The 25,606-nt window shown below is 59.3% G+C and overlaps 2 protein-coding genes across 4 annotated transcripts in view; one reads left to right on the forward strand and one right to left on the reverse strand.

Moving 5' to 3' along the window:
* The window catches only part of PLIN4 (perilipin 4), an 11,656-nt gene extending 4,713 nt beyond the window's left edge, over positions 1–6,943 (forward strand). Inside the window, 4 exon segments of the mRNA XM_027085424.1 lie at positions 1–2,229; positions 2,342–2,529; positions 4,626–4,703; positions 4,775–6,943. The exon segment at positions 1–2,229 is cut by the window's left edge and continues 9 nt beyond it. Of these exon segments, the coding sequence (XP_026941225.1) occupies positions 1–2,229; positions 2,342–2,529; positions 4,626–4,703; positions 4,775–5,107 (2,828 nt within the window). The 3' untranslated portion in view covers positions 5,108–6,943.
* Positions 6,944–7,049: 106 nt separating this feature from the next.
* Positions 7,050–25,325, reverse strand: HDGFL2 (HDGF like 2). 3 transcript variants are annotated; one of them, XM_027085427.1, is made up of 16 exons: positions 25,170–25,325; positions 22,711–22,787; positions 22,478–22,616; positions 16,687–16,878; positions 13,200–13,316; positions 13,004–13,075; positions 12,244–12,400; positions 12,056–12,131; positions 11,674–11,983; positions 10,530–10,633; positions 9,575–9,648; positions 9,370–9,440; positions 8,909–9,010; positions 8,511–8,703; positions 7,690–7,822; positions 7,050–7,356 (listed from the first exon to the last, which is right to left on the reverse strand). In XM_027085427.1, exons 1-16 carry the CDS (start codon positions 25,239–25,241, stop codon positions 7,257–7,259), a joined length of 1,989 nt encoding a protein of 662 aa, XP_026941228.1. In that variant the 5' UTR covers positions 25,242–25,325; the 3' UTR covers positions 7,050–7,256. The 3 variants fall into 3 exon arrangements, with proteins under 3 accessions (XP_026941228.1, XP_026941227.1, XP_026941226.1); XM_027085426.1 differs by having other exon boundaries at positions 7,050–7,359; positions 12,244–12,397; positions 25,170–25,324; XM_027085425.1 differs by having other exon boundaries at positions 7,050–7,359; positions 25,170–25,324.
* Between the last annotated feature and the right edge of the window lie 281 nt (positions 25,326–25,606).

Genomic DNA, 25,606 nt, shown 5'->3' on the forward strand with positions numbered 1-25,606 from the left:
TCCTGACAGGCACCAAAGATGCAGTGTCCACTGGGCTCACTGGGGCAATGAACATGGCCAAGGGCACCGTCCAAACTGGCATGGACACCACCAAGACCGTCCTCACAGGGACCAAAGATGCAATGTCCACTGGACTCACTGGAGCAATGGGTGTGGCCAAAGGAACCGTCCAGATAGGCGTGGACACCACCAAGACCGTCCTGACAGGCACCAAAGATGCAGTGTCCACAGGGCTCACTGGGGCAGTGAACATGGCCAAGGGCACCGTCCAGACGGGCGTGGACACCACCAAGACCGTCCTCACAGGCACCAAAGATGCAATGTCCGCTGGACTCACTGGGGCAATGGGCGTGACCAAAGGAACCGTCCAGATGGGCGTGGACACCACCAAGACCATCCTGACAGGCACCAAAGATGCAGTGTCCAGTGGGCTCACTGGGGCAGTGAACATGGCCAAGGGCACCGTCCTAACTGGCATGGACACCACCAAGACCGTCCTCACAGGGACCAAAGATGCAATGTCCGCTGGCCTCACTGGAGCAATGGGTGTGGCCAAAGGAACCGTCCAGATGGGCGTGGACACCACCAAGACTGTCCTGACAGGCACCAAAGATGCAATGTCCGCTGGACTCACTGGAGCAATGGGTGTGGCCAAAGGAACCGTCCAGATGGGCGTGGACACCAGCAAGACTGTCCTGACAGGCACCAAAGATGCAGTGTCCACTGGGCTCACTGGGGCAGTGAACATGGCCAAGGGCACTGTCCAGATGGGCGTGGACACCACCAAGACTGTCCTGACAGGCACCAAAGATGCAATGTCCGCTGGACTCACTGGAGCAATGGGTGTGGCCAAAGGAACCGTCCAGATGGGCGTGGACACCAGCAAGACTGTCCTGACAGGCACCAAAGATGCAGTGTCCACTGGGCTCACTGGGGCAGTGAACATGGCCAAGGGCACCGTCCAGATGGGCGTGGACACCACCAAGACCGTCCTGACAGGCACCAAAGATGCAATGTCCGCTGGACTCACTGGCGCAATGGGCGTGGCCAAAGGAACCGTCCAGACCGGCGTCGACACCACCAAGACTGTCCTGACAGGCACCAAAGATGCAATGTCCGCTGGCCTCACTGGAGCAATGGGCATGGCCAAGGGGGCCGTCCAGACGGGCATGGACACCACCAAGACTGTCCTCACAGGCACCAAAGATGCAGTGTCCACTGGGCTCACTGGGGCAGTGAACATGGCCAAGGGCACCGTCCAAACTGGCATGGACACCACCAAGACTGTCCTGATAGGCTCCAAAGATGCAATGTCCGCTGGCCTCACTGGAGCAATGGGCGTGGCCAAGGGGGCCGTCCAGACGGGCATGGACACCACCAAGACCGTCCTGACAGGCACCAAAGATGCAGTGTCCACTGGGCTCACTGGGGCAATGAACATGGCCAAGGGCACCGTCCAAACTGGCATGGACACCACCAAGACCGTCCTCACAGGGACCAAAGATGCAATGTCCACTGGACTCACTGGAGCAATGGGTGTGGCCAAAGGAACCGTCCAGATAGGCGTGGACACCACCAAGACCGTCCTGACAGGCACCAAAGATGCAGTGTCCACAGGGCTCACTGGGGCAGTGAATGTGGCTACAGGGGCTTTGCAAACTGGGCTGAATACAACCACAAATGTTTCAGCTGGCACAAGGAACACCATCTCCAGTGGCATGGCTGGTGCCGTGAACGTGGCCAATGCTGCTGCCCAGTGGGGTCTGGACACCTCGAAGGCTGTCCTCACCGGCACCAAAGACGCCGTGTCCACTGGGCTCACCAGGGTAGGGAACGTGGCCCGAGGAGGTGTGCAGACTGGTCTCGGAACCATCCAGAACTGGTTACCTGTTTCCCAGGATGCTGCCTCTGGTGGACTCGCCACTTCCGGAGCCCCAGATGAAGGAGAACAAACCATCCTGAACCCTCATGAGGCTCAGTCCTGTGGGGTCTCCAGGCCCCCGGACACTCTGTGTGCACGCCTGGACCTTGCTGGGAAAGCCACCACTAATACCAAGGGCCTCGTGTCAGCTGAGGTGACCTTCACCCCAGAGGCCGCCCTGGGCAAGGATGACGTAGGGCCTGGGGCCACCACTTGCAGCCAGGAAGGAGCCCGGGGCTTTGCAACACTCCGGCACACACTGGAGGAGCTGGGGGAGATCTTCCAGCCCATGAGCGCCGAGGAGCAAGGTGAGAACAAGACAGGCTGGTCCCAGCTCCCAGGGGCCCGGTCGTCTGTACAACGCATGCCCCTGACGCCCGAGGGGCCTCTCGGGTTGAGCGACCCTGTCTTCCCTTTCAGCTCAGCTGGCTGCCTCCCAGCCCCGGCTGAGGGAGGCCATGGCCGACCAAAGCAGCTACTTCGTGCGTCTGGGCGACTTGGACCCCAGCTTCCGCCAGCGGGCTTTCGAGCACGCCTTGAGCCACCTGCAGCAAGGCCAGTTCCAGGCCCTGGACGTGCTGGCCCAGCTCGAGGACGCCTTCTGGCTGGTAAGAGCCCTCCCTTCCACCAGTGCCTTCCTCAGCCACACGTGGGGGACTCGACAGACACACACTGAGCACCTAGTAGACAATGGCCGTCGGCCACTCAGTCACGGGTCTGCTCTCAAGGAGCTTGTATTCCAGGGAGGAAGATGGACACAAGACCCAATACTTGCCACCAACGGGGTTGCAGAGAGGGAAACAAGACAGTCATGCAGAGAGGGGCAGGGCAGGAGCGTGTCTGTTTGAGCCAAGTCGTGTGGAAAGTGGGGACCGCAAGGACAGACAGTGGCCTGAGAACAAGCTAGGTGTGTTCCAAGGAGCAGAAGGGCGGCCGGCGGCAGGGGAGGGTAAAGTGAAGGCGCTGACAGGGTAGGGGGAACCGATGCGATCTGGGTGGGGTTCAGTGATGCAAGGAAGGGCCCAGCGGAAGGTGACTTGAACACCACCGTGGGGACAGGCACGGAGCCAGCGGGGTCATGCCCTCTCGCCAGCCCCACTCACCCCTCCGCCCCAGGCTTTCTCCCCCTGCAGCACCACTGACACCCACGCTGGCTCCTTGCGGGTGCTGGGGCTGACCTGCCTGCGGTAGGAAGTTTAGTGGCCTCCCATCTGTGGCTGATGCAGACGGTGATGGACCCCCAGGTCTGAGCACCTCTAGGTTCTCAAGGTCACGGGTCGTCAGTGTCGAACAGCCCCATCTACACAGGTGGCGAGGAACCCAGACATGCTGCCTGAGTGGGGATCCCTGGGATGCGCGCAGGCATCTGTTTTCCGTCAGTGCCCCAGGGGTCTGTGGTGAGCCGCGATTTGAGGACCACTGCTCCAACCCAGAGGGTCTCAACGGAGCAGTCGTGCCCCCAGGGGACACTGGGCCATGCCTGGGGATGTCTGTGGTGGTCCCCCAGCGGGGGGGGGCCTCCTGGCATTGAGTGGGTGGGAGCAGGGAGGCTGCTCCACACCCCGCAGCGCCCAGGACTGGGGGCTGAGGGTTGGCCTGATGCAACAGAGGTTTTATTTAAGGGGATTCCTCTGGCTACTGTGGGGAGGACAGGCCACCAGGGTCAAGGGCCAGAGCCACGAAATGAGTGAGGTTTCTGCAAAAATCCTGGCAAATGCTGAGGGGGGCCTTGGGAGTAGCATCGGCGGTGGCAAGAGGCAGTTGGGTTCTGGATGTGTTTCCAAAGCAGACCTACCAGCTTAGGTGTGAGACGTGAGAGAGAGAAAAGACCCTATGAGGCCTCGGGGACTTTTAGCAGGGGACACCTAGAAACGCCCTGGGTGGGTGGGTGGTGAACATTAAGGCTTGGTCTTGGACAGGGTAACCTGGAGATGACTAGTAGGCCCCCCGATGGAGTCGCCGGGGTTAAGAGCTGGGAGGGTGATGGAAAGTTGGAGTCAACATTTGGTCCACTTGCTGAGCTCTCAGGAGGATAAAGGAAGATTAGTCAATGTGGGTGGGGGGCTCCTATGTGCTAGGGACCCAAAAAGCAAGGAGAAAAAGGTCCTGACAGAGCTCCCACCCAAGGCTGGGAGATAAACAACAAAGAAACTCACGGTAACTCGACAGTGATAGGCCTCTGAGGAGAGACGGAGATCTGGCAGGGCGGGCCCGGGGGGGCCACCGTACTGGGCCAGAGGAAGCATGTTTCAGGCTGAGTGGGCAGCACGTGCAAAGGCCCTGAGGCAACAACATGCTTGACGTGCTCGAGGGACAAAAGGAAGCCAGCGTGGCCTGAGCAGGGAGCACAGCGGGATGTCAGCAGGAGGTGAGGTTGCAGGTGTCCTGAGCAGGCCACACAGGCCATGGTGAGGAACTGGATTCGGTCCAAAGGCCACTCACTGGGAGATGTGGGAGGATTTTGAGCTGGGGTGCGACATGGTGCCCCTGCTGTTCTGCTGAGCTCCCTGACAACCTGATGAGGAATTTGGATTATTGCCTCTTTACGTGAACCATCCTGGTGCAGCTGGCCCTAAACCTTTCCACCACGCCACAGGAAAGGTAGACACGAAGCTCCAGGCCAGGCCTGGGAATGCCGCCCCCAGGGGAGTATTGAGGAGGTCCCTGCCAAGAAGGCCTCATGTCTCTGCTGGGCTCTTTCCAGATTGAGAAGGCCCAGCAGGCTCCAGACCGGCAGCCGTGGCCGGACCAGGACCTGAGCAGCCAAGCCGGCGCCCAAGAGGTGCGTACCAGGGGGCCGGCGCTCCTGCCCCTCCCCTCCAGCCCCGCTCACCTCCCTCCTTCCACCCACAGGTGCCAGCCGCCGGGGCTCTGTCCAGGGTCTGCAGCCTTGTCCAGCAGCTCCATGTGGCCTACAGCAGCCTGGCCTCCGGCCTCCAGGGCCTCCCCGCCGAGCTCCGGTGGCAGCTCAGGCAGGCGCGGCACAGCCTCTGCGAGCTCCATAGCGTTGTCTCCTCTGCCGCTTCCGTGGCGGAGCTGCCAGCCGAGCGCCTGGCCCAGAGCCGCCAGGGCGTACGCCAGGCGTGGCAGGGGCTGGAGCAGCTGCTGGAGACCGTGCAGCACAGCCCTCCACTCAGCTGGCTGGTGGGGCCCTTCACCCTGCACCCCAATGGGCAGCAGCTGTAGGCGCCCCTCCCCCACCCGAAACCAGCCCCAACCCCCGGAAGCTCCGGGCCCTGCCGGCTGGCACCCCACCTTTCTCCCTGAGCACGGCTGGCCCTTCTCCTGGCCGAGGAGCCCAGGGCGGCTAAGACCCTCGAAGCCGGCGGGGGGGCCCAGGCTTCACCTGAACATCTCAAGCAAGTGCTTCATTTAGGAACAAGAAGGGGAGTTGTGCCTGTCATGAAGGTTCTCCACTCAGCACCCCCAGTAGGGCCCTTTCATCTTTTATCTCTGAGGGGGGGGGTCTTCCACCCCAGCCTGGGCCCTCTAGCTATACCAGCTTGGCAGGCGGCCCTGCTCCTCCATCCTGGGCTCCAGGCAGCTCCGTCCTCGCTCTGAAAGCCCACGCCCCTCAGCAAACAGCGCATGCCCGAAGGTACCAGAACGCCACCATCATCCTGAGGCAGGTAGGCCCCCACCGCCTCTGCCGACCCCCGGCCTGGCCCAGGGGCTTCATGAAGGCAAAGCTGCAGCAGCCACTGACAGCTGAGGACCGGACTGTCCGGGCGGGGTGGGGTGAGTACATGTCCCTTCCTGCTGCAGCCCACTCACCCGGCAGCGCCCCCTGGTCCTGGGTGATCACAAGGACCCCACAGATGATGTTCTCAGGTCCCTGGGCCCAGAGGCTGCCGATGAAGGAATAAAGGGGCTCCCTCACACGGGATGGGGCCCTAGGGAGCACGTGACAAAATGTGCTCGAGGGACTCCAGGTGGTCCAGTGGTAAGGACCCTGTGCTTTCACTGCCGAGGGTGTGGGTTGGATCCCTGGTTGGAGAACTAAGATCCCACAAACCACAAGGCGCAGCCAAAAAAACCAAACAGAAAAACGTGCTCGACACACGTTCAGGTCTCAGTCACGTGCTCCAGGCCAGAGACCAGCAGCCCCTGGACAAGGGCCCCTTCCTTCCCGCCGTGCTCTCCCTGGATCCTTGGGGCGCCCTGCGAGGTGGGCTGCACATGGGAAGGTGGGACAACAGAGGGCCAGTCCCCCTGCTCCCCGGGGCCCCGGGAGATGCTGAGGGAGCTGCTGCATCAGAAGTCCCGCGGCCCGAGGCTTGTCAAGCGCCCCCTTTCCACGCCTGCAGCCCCCCTATCTGGCCGCCTCCTTGACGGAGGAAGCGAAGCGGCCCTGCTTCTCAGAAATCACCAGGTGCTCCAAGCCCCGGGACGGATGGGCCAGCTCTCCCCAGAGGGTCACCACGGCTGCCAGGGGCCACAAGGGGCCCTGCGCCACAGGAGCTGGCCGAGGCAAGACACGGGGACCAGTCCGAGAACTTCCCCGAGCCTTTCCTTCCTCACTCCCCATCACGGACAGCCATCGGAGGGGGTGACACTGGAAACAGTCGTTCATGGAAACCGAGCTCAGCGACAACCTCAAATCCAACCAAACCAAACCAAACCAAACGGGGCAGGGGGCGGGGGCAGTACGCCAGGCCCAGGGAGCAAAACCACACCACGCCTCTCTCTCAGCCGGGACAGAGGGGCTCAGCCACCGGCAGGACAGGGGATACACGGTCGAGGCCACCGTTTAACCAGCAACCGCCACGTGCAGGTGCCTGGCTGGGCGCCGCACACACATCCCCCATCTGAATCCAAGCGACAGGTGAGCACAGAGAAGCCCAGAGTGTGGGGCGTCACTCGGCCCACGTCACACAGCGAGGGCTGCCCCCAACACCCACGCCCTGTGCACATCGATGACAACAGACAGCCCTCAGCATCCCTCCTGGTACTTTTGGAAAGGCCTTGCTCACTGCCCCCGTCAGCCCTGCAGGGCCTGGAGCACCGTCAGAACCAAATTCATATTCGCTGCTCACGGTGACCCTATGGCTTAAAACCCTCTGTCCCTGGACGGCCCCTTGACAACTGCAAACCAGTCATGCTAGAAAACCAAGCCAATAAAAGCAACTTTTTTTTTTCATTAAAAAAACCCTTTATAGTCATTTCATGTCCGTTGGAAATCACAGAAATTAGGCAGAAAAAAAACCCAGGGGGACAAATACGAACAACACAGCATCTCCCCAACAGTTCTCTGTTCCCTGGGTGCCGGGAAGGAGCCAGGCAGGCCTCGGGGCAGCTGCGAGTGGCGGCGGGGCCCAGCCACGGGCCACCCGGCTCAGCTGTCCTCGTCGTCCAGGGACTCCGAGTCCACCCGCAGCCTCTCTCGCTCCTGCCGCTCCTTCCCGGGCCCGTCCAGGTCGGGGCCCTCCCGCGCGCTGCTGGTGGAGGACAGCACGGGCGGGCAGGGGTGAGCAGGCCCCTCGCCGTCTGTCTCCTTCCTTCCACCTACAGCGACCAACAGCCCTCGCCCCCAACCTCCCCCTGCCTGCCTGCAGCCCCGGCTCCCGTGGCGGGTGTCAGGAGGGAGCCACCCTCCGAGAGCTCAGGCCCAGGCCAGCCGGCCCCGAGCCCCGAGCTCCCTCCGAGGGGCCTGGGGGTCAGTCAGCGTGCGGGAGACTGATGTCCCTCGGGCCTTACCCAACTGGGAGCAGCTCAGACACCGGGCTGCCTTCTCCGGAAGTCGCCCCTGCGGCCCCAGCGACACTTACTCATTGTGTGATGGCTCTTCAGAGGAGCCGCCCCCTGGCCCCTCCTCTGAGTTCTGTCCTTCCTCCGGCTCCTTGTCCTCCATGCTCTCCCCCTTCTGGGACGTCGCCTCGCCGTTCACAGGGGCCGAGAGATCTGTGGGGAGAGAAGCTCGTGGGACGCTGTGGGGCAACCTGCCTGCAGAGAGCGAGCAGCGTGCGAGCACTCGCCTGTGCACCTGAATTCACCCGCACCCCCGAGCCACCGGACACGCGGGGTCCGCGGCTGCGTGGGGCTCTTCCTCCAGCCGGCCCCTGGCCCGTCCACACGGCCTGGAGATGGGAGGGGCCGGTAAACGAATGGCCGTGGGCAACACCGGGGAAAAGCCTGCCACGGCCGTGTCCAAACAGACGTAAGGAGAGACGCCCCCTCTGTGCTCTCCCCCGGGCAGCCTCGGCTTCGGCTAAGCCCTCTCGGTGCTGGTCTTAAGGGCTGCTCCAAACATCTCTCACCAGGACCGCATGACCCCAGCAGGAAGGAACGCTCTCCTGTCCCCGCAGCCACTGTCCCCACCACAGACGCCCTTGCTCCTCTCAGCCCACCTGTGGCCCTCCCCTCCCAGACCTCTGCGACCGCCCGTCCCAGAAACGCTCGCGCACCTGGCCACACACACACAGCCTCCCCTGCTACCTGGCTCTGAGGGTCTGGATGGAGCCTATGAGCAGCACAGGGGCGTGTGGCCCAGACACCAGCTGCCTTGGGGACACAGCCAGCCTGCGCAGCGAGTGCCGACAGATGGCGCCACCTGGGCAGTCTGCTCGGCGCCCTCCCGCCAGCTCCTCACCAGGGCTCGCCTCGTCCTCTGCCCTCTCCGCAGGGGCCTCCTCTCCGGCCAGTATCTCCTCGGCCTTCTCCGGCCCAGTTCTGGTCGCCTTCTGGATGGCCTCGATCTTTGGTCCCAGGACCCGAGACTTGAGCCGGGCGTAGACCTCCGCAGCTTTCTCCATCACCTCCTTGTTGGCCTTGTAGCGGCGGATCTGGCCCACCAAGAGGCCTGGCTCAGGGGGCGCAGCCTCCTCACCCCCCGCCCGAGACCTTCCCCCATCACCGCACCCCGCAGCGCCTCCCGTGCGCACGGCTTCCTCCTCGCTGACCACAGGCAGCCGTGGCCGGAAGCCCAGCGCCCCAAGCAGACCCGTAGCCCCACCACCAGCCCCTTCAACCCCTGGGCTCCCGCCGCACCTTCTTCAACGTGGCCACCACGTCCGTGTTCTTCTGGAGGATCTGTGAGGTCACCTGCAGGGTCCCTAGTTCCTCTAACGCGTTCAGACACCTCTTCACATCCTGCAGGGCAGCGAGGGCAGCGAGGAGGGTCAGCGCCTAGCTGCGGGGGTTCTAGGGGGCCCAAGAGGGCAGAGAAGGACACCCTGGGCTGAGCAACAGGGAGCCCCGGGGACAGTGGTGAAGCACCCAGAACTCGAAGGGTCTTGGGGCCTCGTGTGGCACCACCTGGTGGGAACGCAGAGCACTGCACCCAGGAGGCCAAGCTGGGCCCTTATCTGGTGGGCGCCCACGTGAACAAGGACCCTGCCCTGGCGTGCGGCCTGGCTTTGCCTCAGCGTCCCCAGACGTCTAAGGGAGCTCGAGCGATGAGGGGGCAGGGGAACTGAGACATGACCTCTGCACCCCGAGGAAGGTCTCACCGGATTGTCAACCTTCAGGGCGAACTTGATCTCGCTGTGCAGCTTCTGAAGCTTCTCCTCCACGGAAGGTTCTGTGGCCAAGAGAGAACGCAGCGCCCAGGCCTGAGCGGGGTCCCTGGTGATGGGAGCCGGCTCCTCCAGGGCCGTCCCTCCTCCCATTCGGCGACCTCAGGCTGCAACCAGGGCTGGGCAGCTGGCCCCTCACCTTTCTTCTTCTCAACCTTCCGGTCTGGTGGGAACCCTTCCGACCGCTTCCGGGTCCGTTCCATCTTCGCGGGCCTGTGGAGAGTCGCGCCCTTAGAAGGCCCCTGACCAATGTCCCCACTGAGGGCCGGGGGCCTGTGGGGGGACCCATGGCCGCTGCAGAAGGAAACCATCAGGAGGCCCGGGAGGCTGGGAGGAGGAGGCTCAAGGCCCGCCTGACCTGGTCTAGGGCAGCACCCGAGGGGACCCAAGACATAACCCTTCCTCTAGGAAGTAAATAATGTGAAAGCCCAGAATTTTTTTTTTTTTTTTAAACAGGCGGTTAAGGGCGAGTGGCTAGTTACGCAGACCCCAGCACATGAGTTACTCTGATATGATGCCGGGAAACGGCAGCTGGTGTGTCACCGAGCCTTCGAGTCTACATCCTGCTCGGCAGCCAGGCTGCCATATTCCCACGGGGCAGGTTCGTTCACTGATGGCTGGGATTCCACATAGAAAGTGGGCAGGGAGATGGGCTCTGTGCTCCCACCTCAGTGGGCCTTGGACTTTAAAAAGCCTGAGAACCACTGGTCTGGGGACAGTCTCGCCCCCTGAGCACTGGCGACACGGGGGCCGGGTCATCCTCTGTGGGGCTCCATCCTGGGCACTGTGGGGAGAGGGGCAGCCTCCCTGGCTCCACCCACTGGATCCCAGGAACTGCCCCCACGTGACCACCACAGATGTCCCAGGACACTGCCCGGTGTCCCCTGGGAGCAGGGTCACCCTGGGGGGAGAGGCCTGCTCTGGGGAAGGACCACAGACCTTGGCAGTGACTCCTGCATAACCTGATGGGGCCCCAAGAACCAGACACTTCAACTGGATTCAGTCTCGAAGACTGAATTTAGAAGCTGGGGCCCTCCCTTGAGATGTGGGGACCCCCAGGGGGCTATGGGAGGAGTGGCAGTGTGGGAACGGACCTGGCCCGGGGCTTCTCCTCGGGGCGCCCTCTCTTCTCCTTCTGGCTGGGTCTCCGCGCGGGCTCTGTGCTTTGCAGGTGCAACTTCTTCGCTGATTTCTTCACCTGTAGCAACCAGAGAAAGGGAGGGGCTGGAGCGGCAGGCGGCGTGGGGCTGCCCCAGCCAGACCCCTGAGCTGTTCCCTTAGAGACACAGTGTGACATTCCCTGCTATCACCTTCGCCTGATGGGAGCTGATAGACTGGGCAGGATGGATCCCGTGTCCAGTCCATCCCCGGGCAGCAGCTTCTCAGGGTCTGAAAGGATCACCCAACAGTGGGGCAGCCCCACTGCACTCCTCTTGCCGAGCAACACACCTCCTGTGCCAGGGAACTTGGTCCCCCTTTTGTGACAAAATGGAGAGCAGTGGAGAGAGAACAGGGCATTGTTCGGCTCCCCCACCCCTATCGAGTGGGATCCTGGGCTCGGACCAGAAGGCGATGGGCCCGGGGGGCCCGGATTCCTGGACTCAGGCTGGCCTGTGAGAGCCAGGAGGACAGGGAGCTGACGCCCTGTGGTCACACACGGTGCCAAGGGTCACCACCAACATGCACCAGAGGCCGAACTGCTCCCATGCTTACCCCACAAGCCGTTCCCCCGCAGCAGCCAGAGGGCACCTGTGAGCACCCACCCCTCCTCTGCCCACAGCCCTCCAGGGTCCCACCTACCTCCCTTGGGGTAACAGCCCAAGTCCTCCACAAGGCCCTGTACGACCTCCCCCTTCCCCTCCCTGCCCTCCCCTCCTCCCTCTCGCTCACTCTGCTCCAGACACACGGGCCTCCTGGCTGTTCCTCCAACACACCAGGCACGGTCCTGCCCCAGGGCCTTTGCACGGGCCGTGCGCTCGGCCAGGAATGCCTCTCCCCAAGATACCTTCTCACTTCATTCAGATCCTTACTTAAGGTCGGCTGCCCGCCTGATCTCGCCCCCGCAGCTCACACCCTGCCCTGGCTTCCATCTCCTTGGCACCACACACCATCCTCAGGTGGTCCGCTGCCTGTCCCCCTCCCTCAAGTGTCAGCTCCTTAACAGCGGGCTCTCTGTGTCTCCCTGACCGCTTGGCGCCCCGCACACAACGGCTGCTGCACGGACACCGCCGGACGCACCTCTCTGTCCAGCTCGGCCTCGGGCTCCGAGTCGGAGGAGGACTGGGGGCCCCGGCTCCGGCCCTTCCGGCCGCGCTTCTTGACGGGCTCGTCATCGTCCTTGAGCTCGTCGCCGCTGCTGCCGGCGCTGCCCGCACGCGCCGCCTCCCCGCGCTCCCGCACGCGCCGCCGCTCCTTCTCCTCCTTCTCGCGCTCACGCAGCCGCCGCAGCTCCTCCTCCTGCTCCCTGCGCCGCCGCGCCTCCAGCTCGCGCCGCCGCTCCTCGTCCCGGCGCTTCCACTCGCTGATGCGGTCCACCTCGTCGCTGTCGCTGAGGGTGCGGGCCGGTTAGGGCTCCCGTCCCGGCCTGCCCGCGCCCCCGCCCCGAGGGCCCCGCACCCACCTGTCGCTGCTCGAGGTGGTCGGTGGCCGCTCAGCCTTCGGTTTCCGCCCACGGGGCTTGGGGGGAGGCTTCTCGGCTATGGAAGAGCGGGGGCGGGGTGGCCTCTCCCGCGTCTCTCGGTGGGCGTTCCCCCCCCCCCACCGCCAGGCCAGGCGCAGGCCCAGGGCAGCACCCCCCAGCCGGCCTACCTGGCTTCCTGCCCCGAGGAGGCTTCTTTACGGACGCGTCCGAGTCGGAGGAGGACGAGCAGGAGGAGGAGGACGCCGACCTCGCCACGGCCGCAGGCTCAGCCTTGGCCCCGTCCGATTCTGCTTTGGAGTCCGAGTCGGAGGCTGACGGCGCCTTCTGCGGGAGGCCCGGGGAGGTGAGAGCAGCCAGGGCGAGGGTAGCCCCAGGCGTGCCTGCAGCGCCCCACCCGGCCCAAACCCACAGCCCTTCGTCTGGCCCAGAACCCTGGACACACACACACACCCCACACTCACACGCTCATGCACACATACTTGTGTACACACAATACACACAACACACTTGTACACGCTCATACATGCCTGCCTGCGCACAACACACACACACGCACATACATCACACTTGCACACGGGTGCGCGCACACGTGCATTCTCTCTCTCATGGGGCCCCTCAGAGTGCTTTGCCCCCCTCCGATGCCAGCATCCCGTTTTCCAAACCGGCCTCTAAGGCCCTCTCGGGGGCAGCAGCGGCCTCCTGCTCCGGGGAGGTGCTCCGTGCACACGGCGCTTGGAAACCATGGGCCAAAGCCATGAGTGAAGGTGGAGGCGGATGTCAGCGGGCCCCGGGGTCTCCCTGGGGCCTACAGCCTCCCCTCCTCCAAAACGGACTGACCCCGACCTCAGACGGTGGCTGGTGACCGTGGGGAGATGCTTGAGGAGCTTCCACCGGCCGGTGTGTGGGAACAAAATAAAACACCCGTACCTTTTTCTTCCTTCCTGGAAGGGGACCCCGCCGTGGGGCCCGGACCACGGCTTTCTTCTCGGGGGTGAAGTCCTGGGCAGAGAGAAGGGAGCTGGACGTGCTGCCCACCGGCCGGCCACCCCTCGCCCCCCCCTGCCCCCCCACCCCGTGCATCCCTCCCCCTGGGTGCCTGCCCAGGGTCCGGCCAGCTGCTCACCTGGTCACTGGTCTTCTCTGACTCGGAGGAGCTTTCCGAGTTCTCCTCCTCGGATGGAGACATGCTGGCTTGATCCAGGTCACTGGAGGCCTTTCGAGCTCGTTTTGAGACCGACATCTGGAAGGGGAGCAGCCCGGACACATCAGCAACTGAGAAAGCCCATGTGCTCAGGAAACTTTGGGGGGAGGAGGGCAGGGACCCTTTTGAGAATCTGATAAAAACCAGGAATACTGATCCTAGAAGACATGATGCTCAGTGAAAGAAGCCAGACACAGAAGGACAAATACTTTGTGATCTCACTCACTCACAGGAGATCCCTAGAGAGTCAGATCCACAGAGACAGGAAGTAGATGGTGGGGGCCGGGGGGAGGGGGAGTCAGGGTTTCCTGGGGACAGAGTTTCAGTTTGGGAAGATGAGAAAGTTCTGGAGGTGGACGGTAGGGATGGTTGCCCAACGGTGTGAATGTAAAATGCTACTGAACTGTGTGCTTAAAAATGGTTAAGATGATGAATTTCATGTTGTGTGTATTTTACTACAATTAAAAAAAATAAAGAATACAAACCAGGGATCCTTTCCCCAGAAAAACACATACACATATGTTTTGTAACTAGATAGAGGTGGTGGTTGCACCACTTCTATTAAATGCCACTGAGTTGTACGTTTCAGAACGGTTAATTTTTTTATGTGAATTTCACCTCAATAAGAAAGATTTTTTAAACACACACACACATACAATTCCGAATTAGGTTTCAGGGGTTCACAGACTCCCAGATGCTCACTCAAAGAAGCCAATTTAAGAAACTGTATAAAGGAAGGACTGAGGAGGCAAAGAGGACTGAGCTTTGGACACAGATCTCGGCCCACTGACGCCTGGTCCTCCCCGTCAGGGTGTGGGTTTAGGTACGATGCACCTCTGCCTCTGTCCCGTTACAGCCCAGACTCGCTGGTTCTCGTCACAAGCACTTACTGAGAGCATCTCACCTCCTCCGGGGCCTGACCAAGGCCAGGGTACGATGGGCTGCACTGTGTTCCCCCAAAACGCATACAATGAAGACCTGACCCCCAGGACCCCAGAATGTGACTATTTGGAGATGGGTCTTTGAAGAGATAATTAAAGTAAAATGAGGTATTAGGGTGGCCCTGACCCAATATGACTGGGGTCCTTATAAGAAGAGGAGATTAGGACACAGAAATGCACAGAGGGAGACCACGTGAAGAGATGGTGGACACACAGAAAAACAGCGACAAAAGAACGTTAACTAGAGAGAGCACAAAGCTGACCCGGCAGAAAGCCATAGCCACACCCCCCAAAATGGGGAAAGGAACACCAGTAGGTGTGTTCCCAGCTAGGGTGCTGGGTTACGAGGGAAGAGGTCGTCTAAATGCCTCCCTAGTGTGGGGGAAAGGTGTTGTAATAATGACAGATTCATTTAATGCAAAGTTGGCCAAAAACTCCCAAAAAACAAAACCTGAATACATACTAACCTACAAGTAGTGGTTAATACCTAAGGGGTAGGATGGGGGGGCATTTATTTTCAACATATTTCTAACTCCTTCAGTAACTGTAAACAGAAACAACAGGGACTTTTAAACGATGCCAGGGACTTCCCTCGTGGTCCAGTGGCTAAGAATCTGCCTTCTAGCAACCTAAGTGTCCATTGACAGTTGAATGGATAAAGAAGATGTGGCATATATATACAATGGAATAAGCCATGAAAAGAAACAAAACTGAGTTATTTGTAGTGAGGTGCATGGCCCTAGAATCGGTCATACAGAGTGAAGTAAGTCAGAAAGAGAAAAACAAATACCGTACGCTAACATATATATGGAATCTAAAAAAAAAAAAAAAAAAAAAAAAAAAAAGGTTCTGAAGAACCTAGGGGCAGGACAGGAATAAAGACACAGACGTAGAGAATGGACTTGAGGACACGGGGAGTGGGAAGGGTAAGCTGGGACGAAGTGAGGGAGTAGCATGGACTTATATACACTACCAAATGTAAAACAGCTAGTGGGAAGCAGCCGCATAGCACAGGGAGATCAGCTCGGTGCTTTGTGACCACCTAGAGGGGTGGGATAAGGAGAATGGGAGGGAGACGCAAGAGGGAGGGGATATGGGGATATACGTGTGCATATAGCTGATTCACTTTGTTATACAGCAGAAACTAACAACATTGTAAAGCAATTATACTCCAATAAAGATGTTAAAGGAAAAAAGAAGAAGAAAAAAAAAAGAATCCTCCTTCCAATGCAGGGGACGGGGGTGCAACCCCTGGTCGGGGAAGTAAGATGCCACATGCTGTGGGGCAACTAAGCCTGCACGCTCTAGAGCCGGCACACGCCACAACTAGAGAGCCCACGTGCTGCAACTACTGAACCCACGTGCCACAGCTACAGAGAAGTCTGCATGCCACAACGAAGAGCCCGCGTGCCACAACTAAGACCCGACACAGCCAAATAAATAAATAAATAAATAAATAAATAAAGTATTAAAAAATAATCATAACGTTTAAGGACAAGGAAATGCTCATCTATTAGGTGGAAAAACAGCAAGACACATTACGTGCGTGATTGCCAATTCCATACTTTACATACCCACCCCGCCCGTGAGGCACACACAAGATCACAGAGAAACACATCAGGATGTTTCTAGTCCTTGGCGCAGAAACCCCCTCAGATAGTTCAGGCATTTTTCACCGGCTTCTTTATGCTTTTCACATCTTCTAACTTATCTACGATGAGCATGGCTTATTGTTATAAATGGAACCAAAAGCAAATGTTATTTTTAAAAATCATAAAAACAATGCCTTACTCTATCAAAAGAATTTGCTGCTAGGTCCCGGTCCTTTCATTCTGCACCCAAATATTCGGAAGCAGTCAAAAGGCAGAGGAGAGGGGAAAAAAGGCAGGAAAGAGAATCTCTCCAAGAGAACTTAAAACTCACATCCACACAAAAACTTGTACACGAATGTTCACAGCAGCGTTATCTGTGATGGCCCCAAAGTGGAAACAACCTGAACGTCCATAAACAGATGACAGATAAACAAAGTGTGGTCGGGCCATACCCGGGAATATCGCTCAGCCATGAAAAGGAGAGAAGCCCTGACACTCGCTACCACGTGGATGGACCCTGAGGACACGACGCTCAGTGACAGAAGCCAGCACAGAAGGACACACAGTGTGTGATTCCACTGATGCGAAACGTCCAGAACAGACAAGTTCCACAGAGGCGGATTCCTGGGTACTAGGGAATGAGGGTGGGGATGTGGGGGGACTGCCAGTGAGGACGGGGTTTCTTTTTGGGGTGATGGAAAGTTCTAGAACTGACAGAGGGGATGCTGGCACAACTTTGTGAATGTACTAAAAACCGAAAGAAGGAAAGGCCGGAGAAGGAGAAGAGCAGACGGCCAGACGGAACCTGTGGAGGGAGCAGGGAGGGCCATAGCCCCCCACAGGCCGGCTGTGCCCGCCCCACCCCCGCGCCCCTACCTTCAAGGCCACCGCCTTCCGCTTGAGGCCGCTGTTGTCACTGCTCTTGTCCGAGTCCGAGTCACTCTCCATCCTGTCGCTGGCGGCTGCAGCGGTCACGGCTGTGACCGCCATGACCCCCCGGTCCTCGTCATCCTCACTGCCAACTGCTGGATCAGCTTCAGGGGCCTCACTGTCGGAGGAGCTCACCGGCTGGGGGTGGGGACAGAGACAGCAGGTCACCACCAGGCGTGGCCCACAGGGCAGCAGCCACTGGCCGGGTCTCAAGTGTCAGGGTCTGGCCTGCTCGCTCTCCAAATGCGGGAACTGAGGCTCAGAGAGCTCCAAGGGGGACTTCCCTGGCGGTCCAGTGGTTAAGACACTGTGTTCCCAATGCAGGGGGCGTGGGTTCAATCCCTGGTAGGGGAACTAAGATCCCATACGCCGTGCGGCACGGCCAAACAATATTAAAAAACAAAACAAAACAGAAAGCTCTGAGGACTGATGCGGCAGGGCGAGATGGGCACATGTGGGCTAGCCACTAGGATTCAAGCACTGCAGGATCTGAGGGCAGACCCTGGGCCAGTGACTTAAGCCCCTGTGCGCCTCATCCCCCATCTGAGCAATGGGGCCGACACCACTTTGGCCTCACAGGGCTGTGGCGAGGGTGAGACAGAAGTGGCATGTACTGAGGACAGTGCCCAGACTGGCAGGAGGTCCATCGAGGTTTGCTTTTTGTAAACATGATTATTATTGCAATTACTAATGAGGAGGAAAATGACCTAGGACAGGACCTCTGGGCGCGAACTTCCAGGCACTTGTTTCTGTTTTAGCCACAGTGCCTGCTCAGGCGCTAACAGCCACAAACATAGCAGACGCGTAGATCGCACTTCTGTGCTAGCCGCGTGCCGGGCTCGTCTACACACTGAGTTGCCATCTGTGAGCAGCAGCCAGGTGCCAGGCACTGTGCTAGGGAGGTGGGAGCGCCCAGACGTGGCCCTGCCCCTGGGGAGCTTACAATCTAGTGGGAGACCGACCACGGCCACGTGAGCAGACCAGAGTGAGGGGGTGTGGAGGAAAAGGAACCCTCCTACACTGTGGTGGGGGTGGGAATGTAAAGTGGTTGCAGCCACCATGGAAAACAATATGGCGGTTCCTCAAAAAACTAAGAATAGAGCTACCACATGATCCAGCAATCCCACTCCTGGGCATATGTCCAGAGAAAACTATAATTCGAAAAGATCCACGCACCTCTATGTTCACAGCAGCACTAGTTACCATAACCAAGACACGGAAACAACCTAAATGTCCATCAACAGATGAATGGATAAAGAAGATGTGGTACGTATACACATTGGAATATTACTCAGCCGTAAAACAGAATGAAATAATGCCATCTGCGGCAACATGGATGGACCTAGAGATTATCATACTAAGCAAAGTAAGTCAGAAAGAGAAAGGCAAATACCATACAATATCACTTATATGTGGGATCTAAAATATGACACAGGGACTTCCCTGCTGGTCCAGTGGTTAAGACTCCGTGCTTCCACTGCAGGGGGCATGGGTTCAATCCCTGGTTGGGGAACTAATAAGATCTGGCATGCCGTGTGGCACAGCCAAAAATTTAAAAAAAAAAAAAAAGGGTAAAAAGTGCCACACGAAGTAGGTGAAGCCCCAAACCTGAAACACTGAGAGAGAACCATCAGACTTTCAGGTGGATTTCCCTCACGCCTCTCCTCCGGGGCGTCACTTTTCTCTGGGGCACCCCTGGTGAGTGGAGAAGGGAAAGGACGTCCCCGGTTCTTCACGGGGGAAACAGCAGCTTGGAGTGTGAATGACTAAATGGAGGGTCCAGGACCCTGCTGATCGTCTGCGGGAGGAACGGAGTCAGCCTCGTGGCAGTGAGAGCTAGCAGACACGAGGGATCATCTCTCTCCGTGTAACATGTGGGGAGCTGTCATTCTCACTCTGCAGACGAGGCAAAAGGCGGCGTGATGGAGCCAGATCACACGGCGACTAAGCGACAGAGCTGGGGTGCAAGCCAGCTCTGCTGGGCCCTGAAGCCTGGCCCACTGGACACAGCTACTGCCTGTTACAAACCCCAGCTTGCTTCTGCTAAGCGCTCAACCAACTGTGGCCGGATGTGCGCCTCGACAGCCGGGGAGGCGACTGGGACGAGTGGGCATGTTCCATAAGTGGGCAAACAAGGTCTCCGGGAAGGTAAGTGACTTGCCCCGCACTGTGCTTTGGGGATAAAGCCAGGAACTCTGCATCTCCTGGGCTCGGCCCATGAGACCTAACTACCTGCCAGCAAAAGTTTTGGGAAATCCGATCCCCATGGAGACGTCTGGAGGACGGGAACACTGGTGGCTCGGAGAGGAACCAGGAAATAAAGGCCAAGAGCCAGCTGACCTGCAACCATCCCGAGACCCACTGGTTGAGTGAGATGAGTGATGAGTGTTGGTCTCTTTCACTGTCTCTCTCTCTTTTTTTTTTTGGCCTCACGGTGCAGCATGCGGGATCTTAGTTCCCCGACCAGGGATTGAACCCGTGTCCCCTGCATTGGGAGTGCAGAGTCTTAACCCCTGGAGCCCCAGGGAAGCCCCCTCTCACTGTCTTAATGGGTCGGGAGGGTGACAGAGGTGGAAAGGGAAGGTCAGGCCCAGTCTGGCCCCCTCGGTCGCCAACACCTTGCACCCCTGTGCCGGGTGCCTGATGTGCACTGGCTCACCGTGTTCCCCCAACAGCCCCGTGAGAGCTTGTCGTACCCTGAGCCTCTGTTTTAGATGAGGAAACTGAGGCTCTGAGAGGTGACGTCAATCAAACCCCAAAGAACATGGTGAACAGGAGGAAGAGCCAGGCCTCGAACCCAGGTCCACGCATCCACACAGCAGGGCTCTTACCCCAGGATCCATGTGTAGAGGTCCTTCTCCGTGCCCACCTGCCCCTCCAGGAACCCACCTGGCTTGTACCGACCAGAAAAGAACTTCAGCCTGGGAGACGGGAGGCCTGGATTTTAGTTCCAGCTCAGCTCGAACCAGCTACTGGGACAGGTCCCTTTACCTCCTCTATCAGGTCATGAGGATGTATCAACTGGGATCCTTCTAGGTCAATCCTTCTCAACAAGGGATGATTCTCTCCCCAAGGGGGCATTTAGCAATGTCTAGAGACATTCAAATTTTCAAGATGCGGGGAGGGTCTTGGCATCGAGTGGGTGGGGCCAGGGATGCTGCTCAACAGCCCACAGGGCCTAGGACGCCCCACGGAGAGGGAGAGAAGTTGAAAAACCCTGGTCCAGGTCTCTGAGGCCTCACGTTCTAGCTGGGTCCTTCCCGGCAATCAAGCGAACACTCCGGGCCTCAGCGTGCTCAGCTGTAAGACGGAAAAGATTCCACCTACCCAGCCCATCTTGGGATTACTGGATATAGCTGGAACCGCACTGAGATACCGTTTTTCCACCTCCTGGCTTGGCAGGCCCTGCCGTACGCTCCTGGTGGGAGCACAGTGAGCTAAGGCTGTCAAAAAGAATGAAGCTGTTCTCTGCACAGATGAGGGAGACCAATTGGGGGAATAAAGCCAAGTGGAGCATTACATGCTTCAAAAAAGCAAGCTATGTAGGGTTTTATGTGAACAAAGAATCTTGGAAGGACACACAAGGAACTGGTAGCTAGGGCTACCTTGAGAGGAAACTTAAACAGAACGGCCGCGAGGCAGGGCTGATCCCTCACCGTACGCCCTTTTGTACTTTTCAGTCTTGTACCAGGAGTCTGTACTCCCACTCGAAACGTAAAACTAAAGTAAAACCTTATAGGATGAAAAGACAGACTGCCTGGGCACCCTCCAAGCGGTGCTTCCAAAAGCCTGCTGTGGACTGGCTCCATTAGAAGCGTCTAGATAACTCGGGGGATGAACCACCTCAAGGTGCCCAGGCCTCAGCCCTAAACTACCACACCTAAACCTCTCGGGGTGGGGCCCAGGGATCTGCATTTTTAACCCAGTGTTCTTTTGGAGGCACAGATGGGTCAGAGAACCAAACAGCAGTAATATGCTCTCACACCTATACCTACTTCTCAACCTGGGGAGTCTGTATGGGGCGGGTTTAATGTCAAGGTTACACCTTTTTTTTTTTTTTTTTTGCGGTACGCGGGCCTCTCACTGTTGTGGCCTCTCCCGTTGCGGAGCACAGGCTCGTGACGCGCAGGCTCAGCAGCCATGGCTCACGGGCCCAGCCGCTCTGCGGCATGTGGGATCTTCCCAGACTGGGGCACGAACCCGTGTCCCCTGCATCGGCAGGCGGACTCTCAACCACTGCGCCACCAGGGAAGCCCCAAGGTTACACCATTTTTGAGTTTCATTTCCTTGAGGGCAGGCATCTATGTGGTACTTCACAGGCTGAGGGTGAGTAATAAACATTAAATGGTGTGATGATTCACCTGGAGGCAATAAGCTTAGGACGAGACTAACCAGCACTTGAGCTGGGGCCAGAATACGGTCTCATGAAACTCAGCTACCTTCAGCAACTTCCGATCCGTTTACCCAAGTGGGGAATGTGCAAAGCCTGGAGAGACGGTGGGGACCAAAGCAGGGGGAACGTCCAGCTCCCAGACCCACCACGGGAGGTAAAAGACCACACACATGAAACGTGGGCCTGGACCCCTGAGAAGAGGCTGCCAAACCCTCAGCACTGGAGAGAGCTCTCGAACGGACCCCAGGTTCTAGATCGTGAGCTCCCAGAAGGCAAGAGGCGTGTCTGCATCACCTAGGATTCCTGGTCCCTAGTGCAGCACATGGCATGCGTGCGGCCGGGGTCTACACAGGAGTGTTTGCCTGGTCGATGGGTAGATGGAAGGCACAGGAGAGGCACACCCAGACCATCTTGAGACCCCGAGTTCTCAAGCAGGACCAGATGCTACAAAACTACTCGGTCCTTCTCTCACACAAACCAGACCCTCTCCGACTCCCGCTTCCCTGCCCACAGACCACATGGCAAGTCCGTTTCTTCCCTAACAGCAGAGCTCCGAGCCCTGCAGTCAATTCGCCAGGTCTCCCGGCCCACCTGGAGCCCACCCCTGCTGAGGCCAGGCTACTCCACCTCCCCGCGACTCCCCTTGTCTGCACCTCGCCCCAAAACACCCAGAGCAAGGCACCCCTCTGCCATCCTTCCTCAGCTTTCCACGGCTTTTTTACGAATTTAACTTCAACTTCTCTAAATTCCCTCTTTTCCCTGATTGTTTCCAGACACTGATTTGCCACTGAGAATGTCATCTCTGTGACTCTTAGCACTCTTTCCCACCTGAGCAAGAGCTCTCACGTCTACTACCTACAGCCTTTTTCTGAGTTTGAAATCTGGCAGTAATGGGGGAAGGAAAGGGTATTACTGAAAGGAAAAAAATTTTTCTCCTTAGAAAACAAAAGGTTTCTTAGGAGCTCTAACGATGCCGTTTCACATTCAGGCTAATCCTAGAGCAGTGGGTCTCACCAGGGGGGATCCTGCACCCCTCCACCCGACACTCGGCAATGTCTGCAGACGTGTTTGGTTGTCACAACTGGGTAAAGAAGGAGCTCCTGGCATCGAGTGGGTGGGGCCAGGGATGCTGCTCCAACCCCGACAGTGCCCAGGACTGCCCTCATGGAGAATGATGAGGCCCCAAACAACAGCGGCGCCCAGCGGGAGGAGCCCTGTCCCAGAGGCCTCTCCTTTCTCTGTGGGACAAGCTAAGACCACCTCTGGTCCCCAGCGTGCTCGAGTGCCTGCTTGACCTGGGCTCCGCAGACCCCCGCCAGCCTCCCACCCCCGGCACCGACTCACCAGAGGAGCACTGTAGCTGGCATGGGGGTTGTTCTGGATCTCCCACAGGCCCTCATTGAAGCCTTTCCTCTTGTTGGGTTTCCCGTACTTATCTTTACATTTGTCGTAGGGAAATAGGTCCTTGGGTCCCAGGAAGGCTCTGGAGAAAAGAACCACGGGCCGAGCCCAGGTGAGCCAGGCCACCCCGGGAGGCAACAGCTGGGAAAAATCCACACCCAGCGGGGGACACTTACGTTTCGTGGGTACCAAAGAAGAAGATGGGGTACTTGTTGGGCGGGGGCTTCACAGCACCGTCGGCGATGTCATCGATCTGCAGTGAGAGGCCAGTCAGGGGGTGGCTGGGGGGTGGGGGACAGCTTCACCCACTGACCCAGGAAGTGACCAGGAAAACAGCCAAGTTATTTGGGGGAAAGCACGCTGGGAGGAGGGGAGCCTTCAACAGAGGAAGACGCATCACCTTCCAATTAGGCATCTGCCTTCTTCTGTGCAACGTGCCCCCCCCAATTGCATACCTGTCCGCTCCCCCCAGGGTGCTCTCTCTCCCCCCAAGGTAGTTATTTCACCCGGGCAAAGCCAAATACGGTCCTCTGAGCAGCCAGGGGCTGGGGCCAAGCCCAGCTTCTGTGAACTCCCAAGACCCTCCCACGGGACCCCCTCCCGCAAAGAGGCAATCGGTGATCAGTCTACCAGAGGCTGCAGCTGGCAGCTCCAAGGATGCAGAGGGTGGGGGGTGGGCTGCAGGAGACAGGCCCCGAGCATCCAGGAAGTCCCACCCTCTCCCTATAGGCCCATGGGCTCCAGCAGCTGTCAGTCATCTCCCCACAGGAGGCTAGCAGCCCCTTCCCTTCCAATCAGGTGCTTGGAAGCATTCTGGGCTTAAGAGAGCCAGCTGGAGGGGGGCGCGGAGGAGAGGGAGAAGCTGGTACTCTGGGAGGAAGGGAAGTGCCCGTAAAGTTTTATCACTCTGGTGCTTCCAAGAAAGTAAGCCCGAGCAAATCAGGTTAGGGTGGGTTCTCTGGTCCCCATTAATTCCTTCCCGTCCTCTTCAAAGCCTGGGAGCTGCTGGAACCTTCCCTGCCCCCCTCACCCAGCTTCCTTCCTCAGTTCTCTGGGCTACTTTTCAAAGTCCTTGGGCCCTGGGCCCCAAACACCCATCCCAAGCATCCCGCTCCTGCACAGACGCATCCCCAAACTCCATCACCCTGAGGACCAGCCTGCCATGCCTTCCAGGCCCGCTTCTGCTCTGACCTCACCCAGGCCCCGCCTCTGAGCCTGAGGCACAGACATCTCAGCGGCACCACCTGTTAAGGACCACGCTCAGGGCTGCCTAGTTAGCAGTCCCTGAGCCCACTCCTGGCATCCTGTGGCGGCCTCTCTGCAACCAAACGCCCAGCTCTGTGTGATGCCCTCCTGCTTACTTCCACCCAGAGGGAGGGAGGGTCTGGCAGGGAACGAGGATGAAATCTCCAGGCACCCCACAATACTGCCCAGGCAACTCCTGAGCTCCTTGTGTTCCAGCCGAGCCTTCAGCTTCATGCTTCTACTGCCTCCCCCTCCAAATTCCTTCAGTCCTAACATGCATATTCCACCAACCTCAGTCCTGGGGCGACTTAGACCTGGGGATGGCAACAACCTCCTGGTCCCTCCTCCACACTGGCCTGCCCCACAGACAGTGCCTGAAACTCCACTCTGCAGTTCTGAGACTCACGCTCAAGACTCCCTTCAGAACTGGACCCCTCGAATCATCTGGGTCCTCTGGATCCCAGCTTCCTCCAGAGGGGATCCCTAAAGTCCCCTGGGCCCAGCCCCCTCCCTCAGGGGCTCTCTCTTTCCAGCTTGAGTCCCCGTGGCTGGCCTCTGATTCAAGCATGCCTCCACCCACCCCAAGCCCTCCCTCCACCCTGTGCCCCCACCAGCTTCCTCCACCAGAGTCTGGCGGGGGAGTCCTGGGGGACGGGCGGCACCAGTTCCCAGGGTCCCCCTAACAAGTCTTGTTCCAATCTCCGGTCTCTGATGCCCCATATTTTCAGATCCAGTCCCCTCAGCTCCAGCGACCTTGTGAACACAGCACCCAGCCCTATTTCCAGCCCTGGTCCTGCTGAGCACCTCTCAACCTTGACCCTCAACCATTCTCCCTTACTGGAGCCCTTATCCCTAGGCCCCCTTCATACGTGGCTGAGGACCCCCAGCCCCTCAGAACTTGGCTTCTTGTTGCCCCCCATAAAGAGGTCCTTCAGCCTGGAGAACCTCCTTCCCATTCGTTTGAACCCTCTTCTCAAATACCAGATTCCTCAGCTCCCCTCACACCCACCAAACTCCTTCCGGTTTGAACCCTGGCTCCTCAGGCCCCAGGTCCCTCAACCCCATACCTCTCGGCTCTGGGACCCCCAGAGCGGGTCCCCCAGGCTCGGGCCCCCCGCACCTCCAGCGCGCGGGTTGCTCAGGCCCGGGACCTCTCCTGGCCCAGGTTCCCGCACAATCCCCGCGCGAGGGTTCCTCAGGCCGGGGACCGCCAGACCCCCAGGCACGCGAGTCCCCCAGGCCCGGGTCCCCCCAGACCCCCGGCGCGCGGGTTCCTCGGGCCCGGAGTCCCCCAGACCCCGGGAGCACGGGTCCCTCAGGCCCGGGGCCCCTACTGCCCCACCCCACCCCCAACCCCCCGTCGCCTGGCCCATCTCCCTCGCGGCCTCACCCGGGCCGGCCAGTGCGGGTAGCCCTTCATCTTGGCGAACACCAAGTCCCCGGGCTTGAAGGCGTGCGGCATGCTGGCGGCGGGAGACCCAGGCCGCGGGAAGCGGCAGCGGCACGGGCAGCGGCGGCGGCGGCGGCGGCGGCGGCGGCAAGGGGAGGCGAAGCCGGGGGCGGGAACAGGGCGCCGAGGGGGCGGGGGCGACGGCCTAGGTAGCGGGTCGGAGCGTGTTTATTGGACTGCCCCTCGCAGGAAGTCCCGCCTTCAGGCCGTCACGGGAGGGCGACGCCGTCGCTCAAGACCACGTGCGGGGATAGAGGAGCAGGGGGACCAATGAGAAGAGGGGTTGGAGCAGAGCAAGTTAACGGGATTGGATAACGGGTAGAGCCAAGGGGGCGTGACCCAGAATCCTAATGGGAGGGGACGGAGGTTAAGGGAGG

The sequence above is a fragment of the Aethalodelphis obliquidens genome, unplaced genomic scaffold (genome assembly GCF_003676395.1).
Source record: "Aethalodelphis obliquidens isolate GAN/ISIS:26980383/991018 unplaced genomic scaffold, ASM367639v1 scaffold53, whole genome shotgun sequence".
Taxonomy (NCBI): Eukaryota; Metazoa; Chordata; class Mammalia; order Artiodactyla; family Delphinidae; genus Aethalodelphis; species Aethalodelphis obliquidens.

Coding starts and splice junctions, on each gene's coding strand:
- HDGFL2 (XM_027085425.1), bottom strand. CDS start 25,241: ATGCCGCACGCCTTCAAGCCCGGGGACTTGGTGTTCGCCAAGATGAAG. Junction 13,076..13,199: donor CAGAGAAGACCAGTGACCAG/GTGAGCAGCTGG, acceptor CTCTCTGCCCAG/GACTTCACCCCCGAGAAGAA. Junction 7,823..8,510: donor AGAGGACGAGGCGAGCCCTG/GTGAGGAGCTGG, acceptor CTCTCCCCACAG/ATCTCTCGGCCCCTGTGAAC.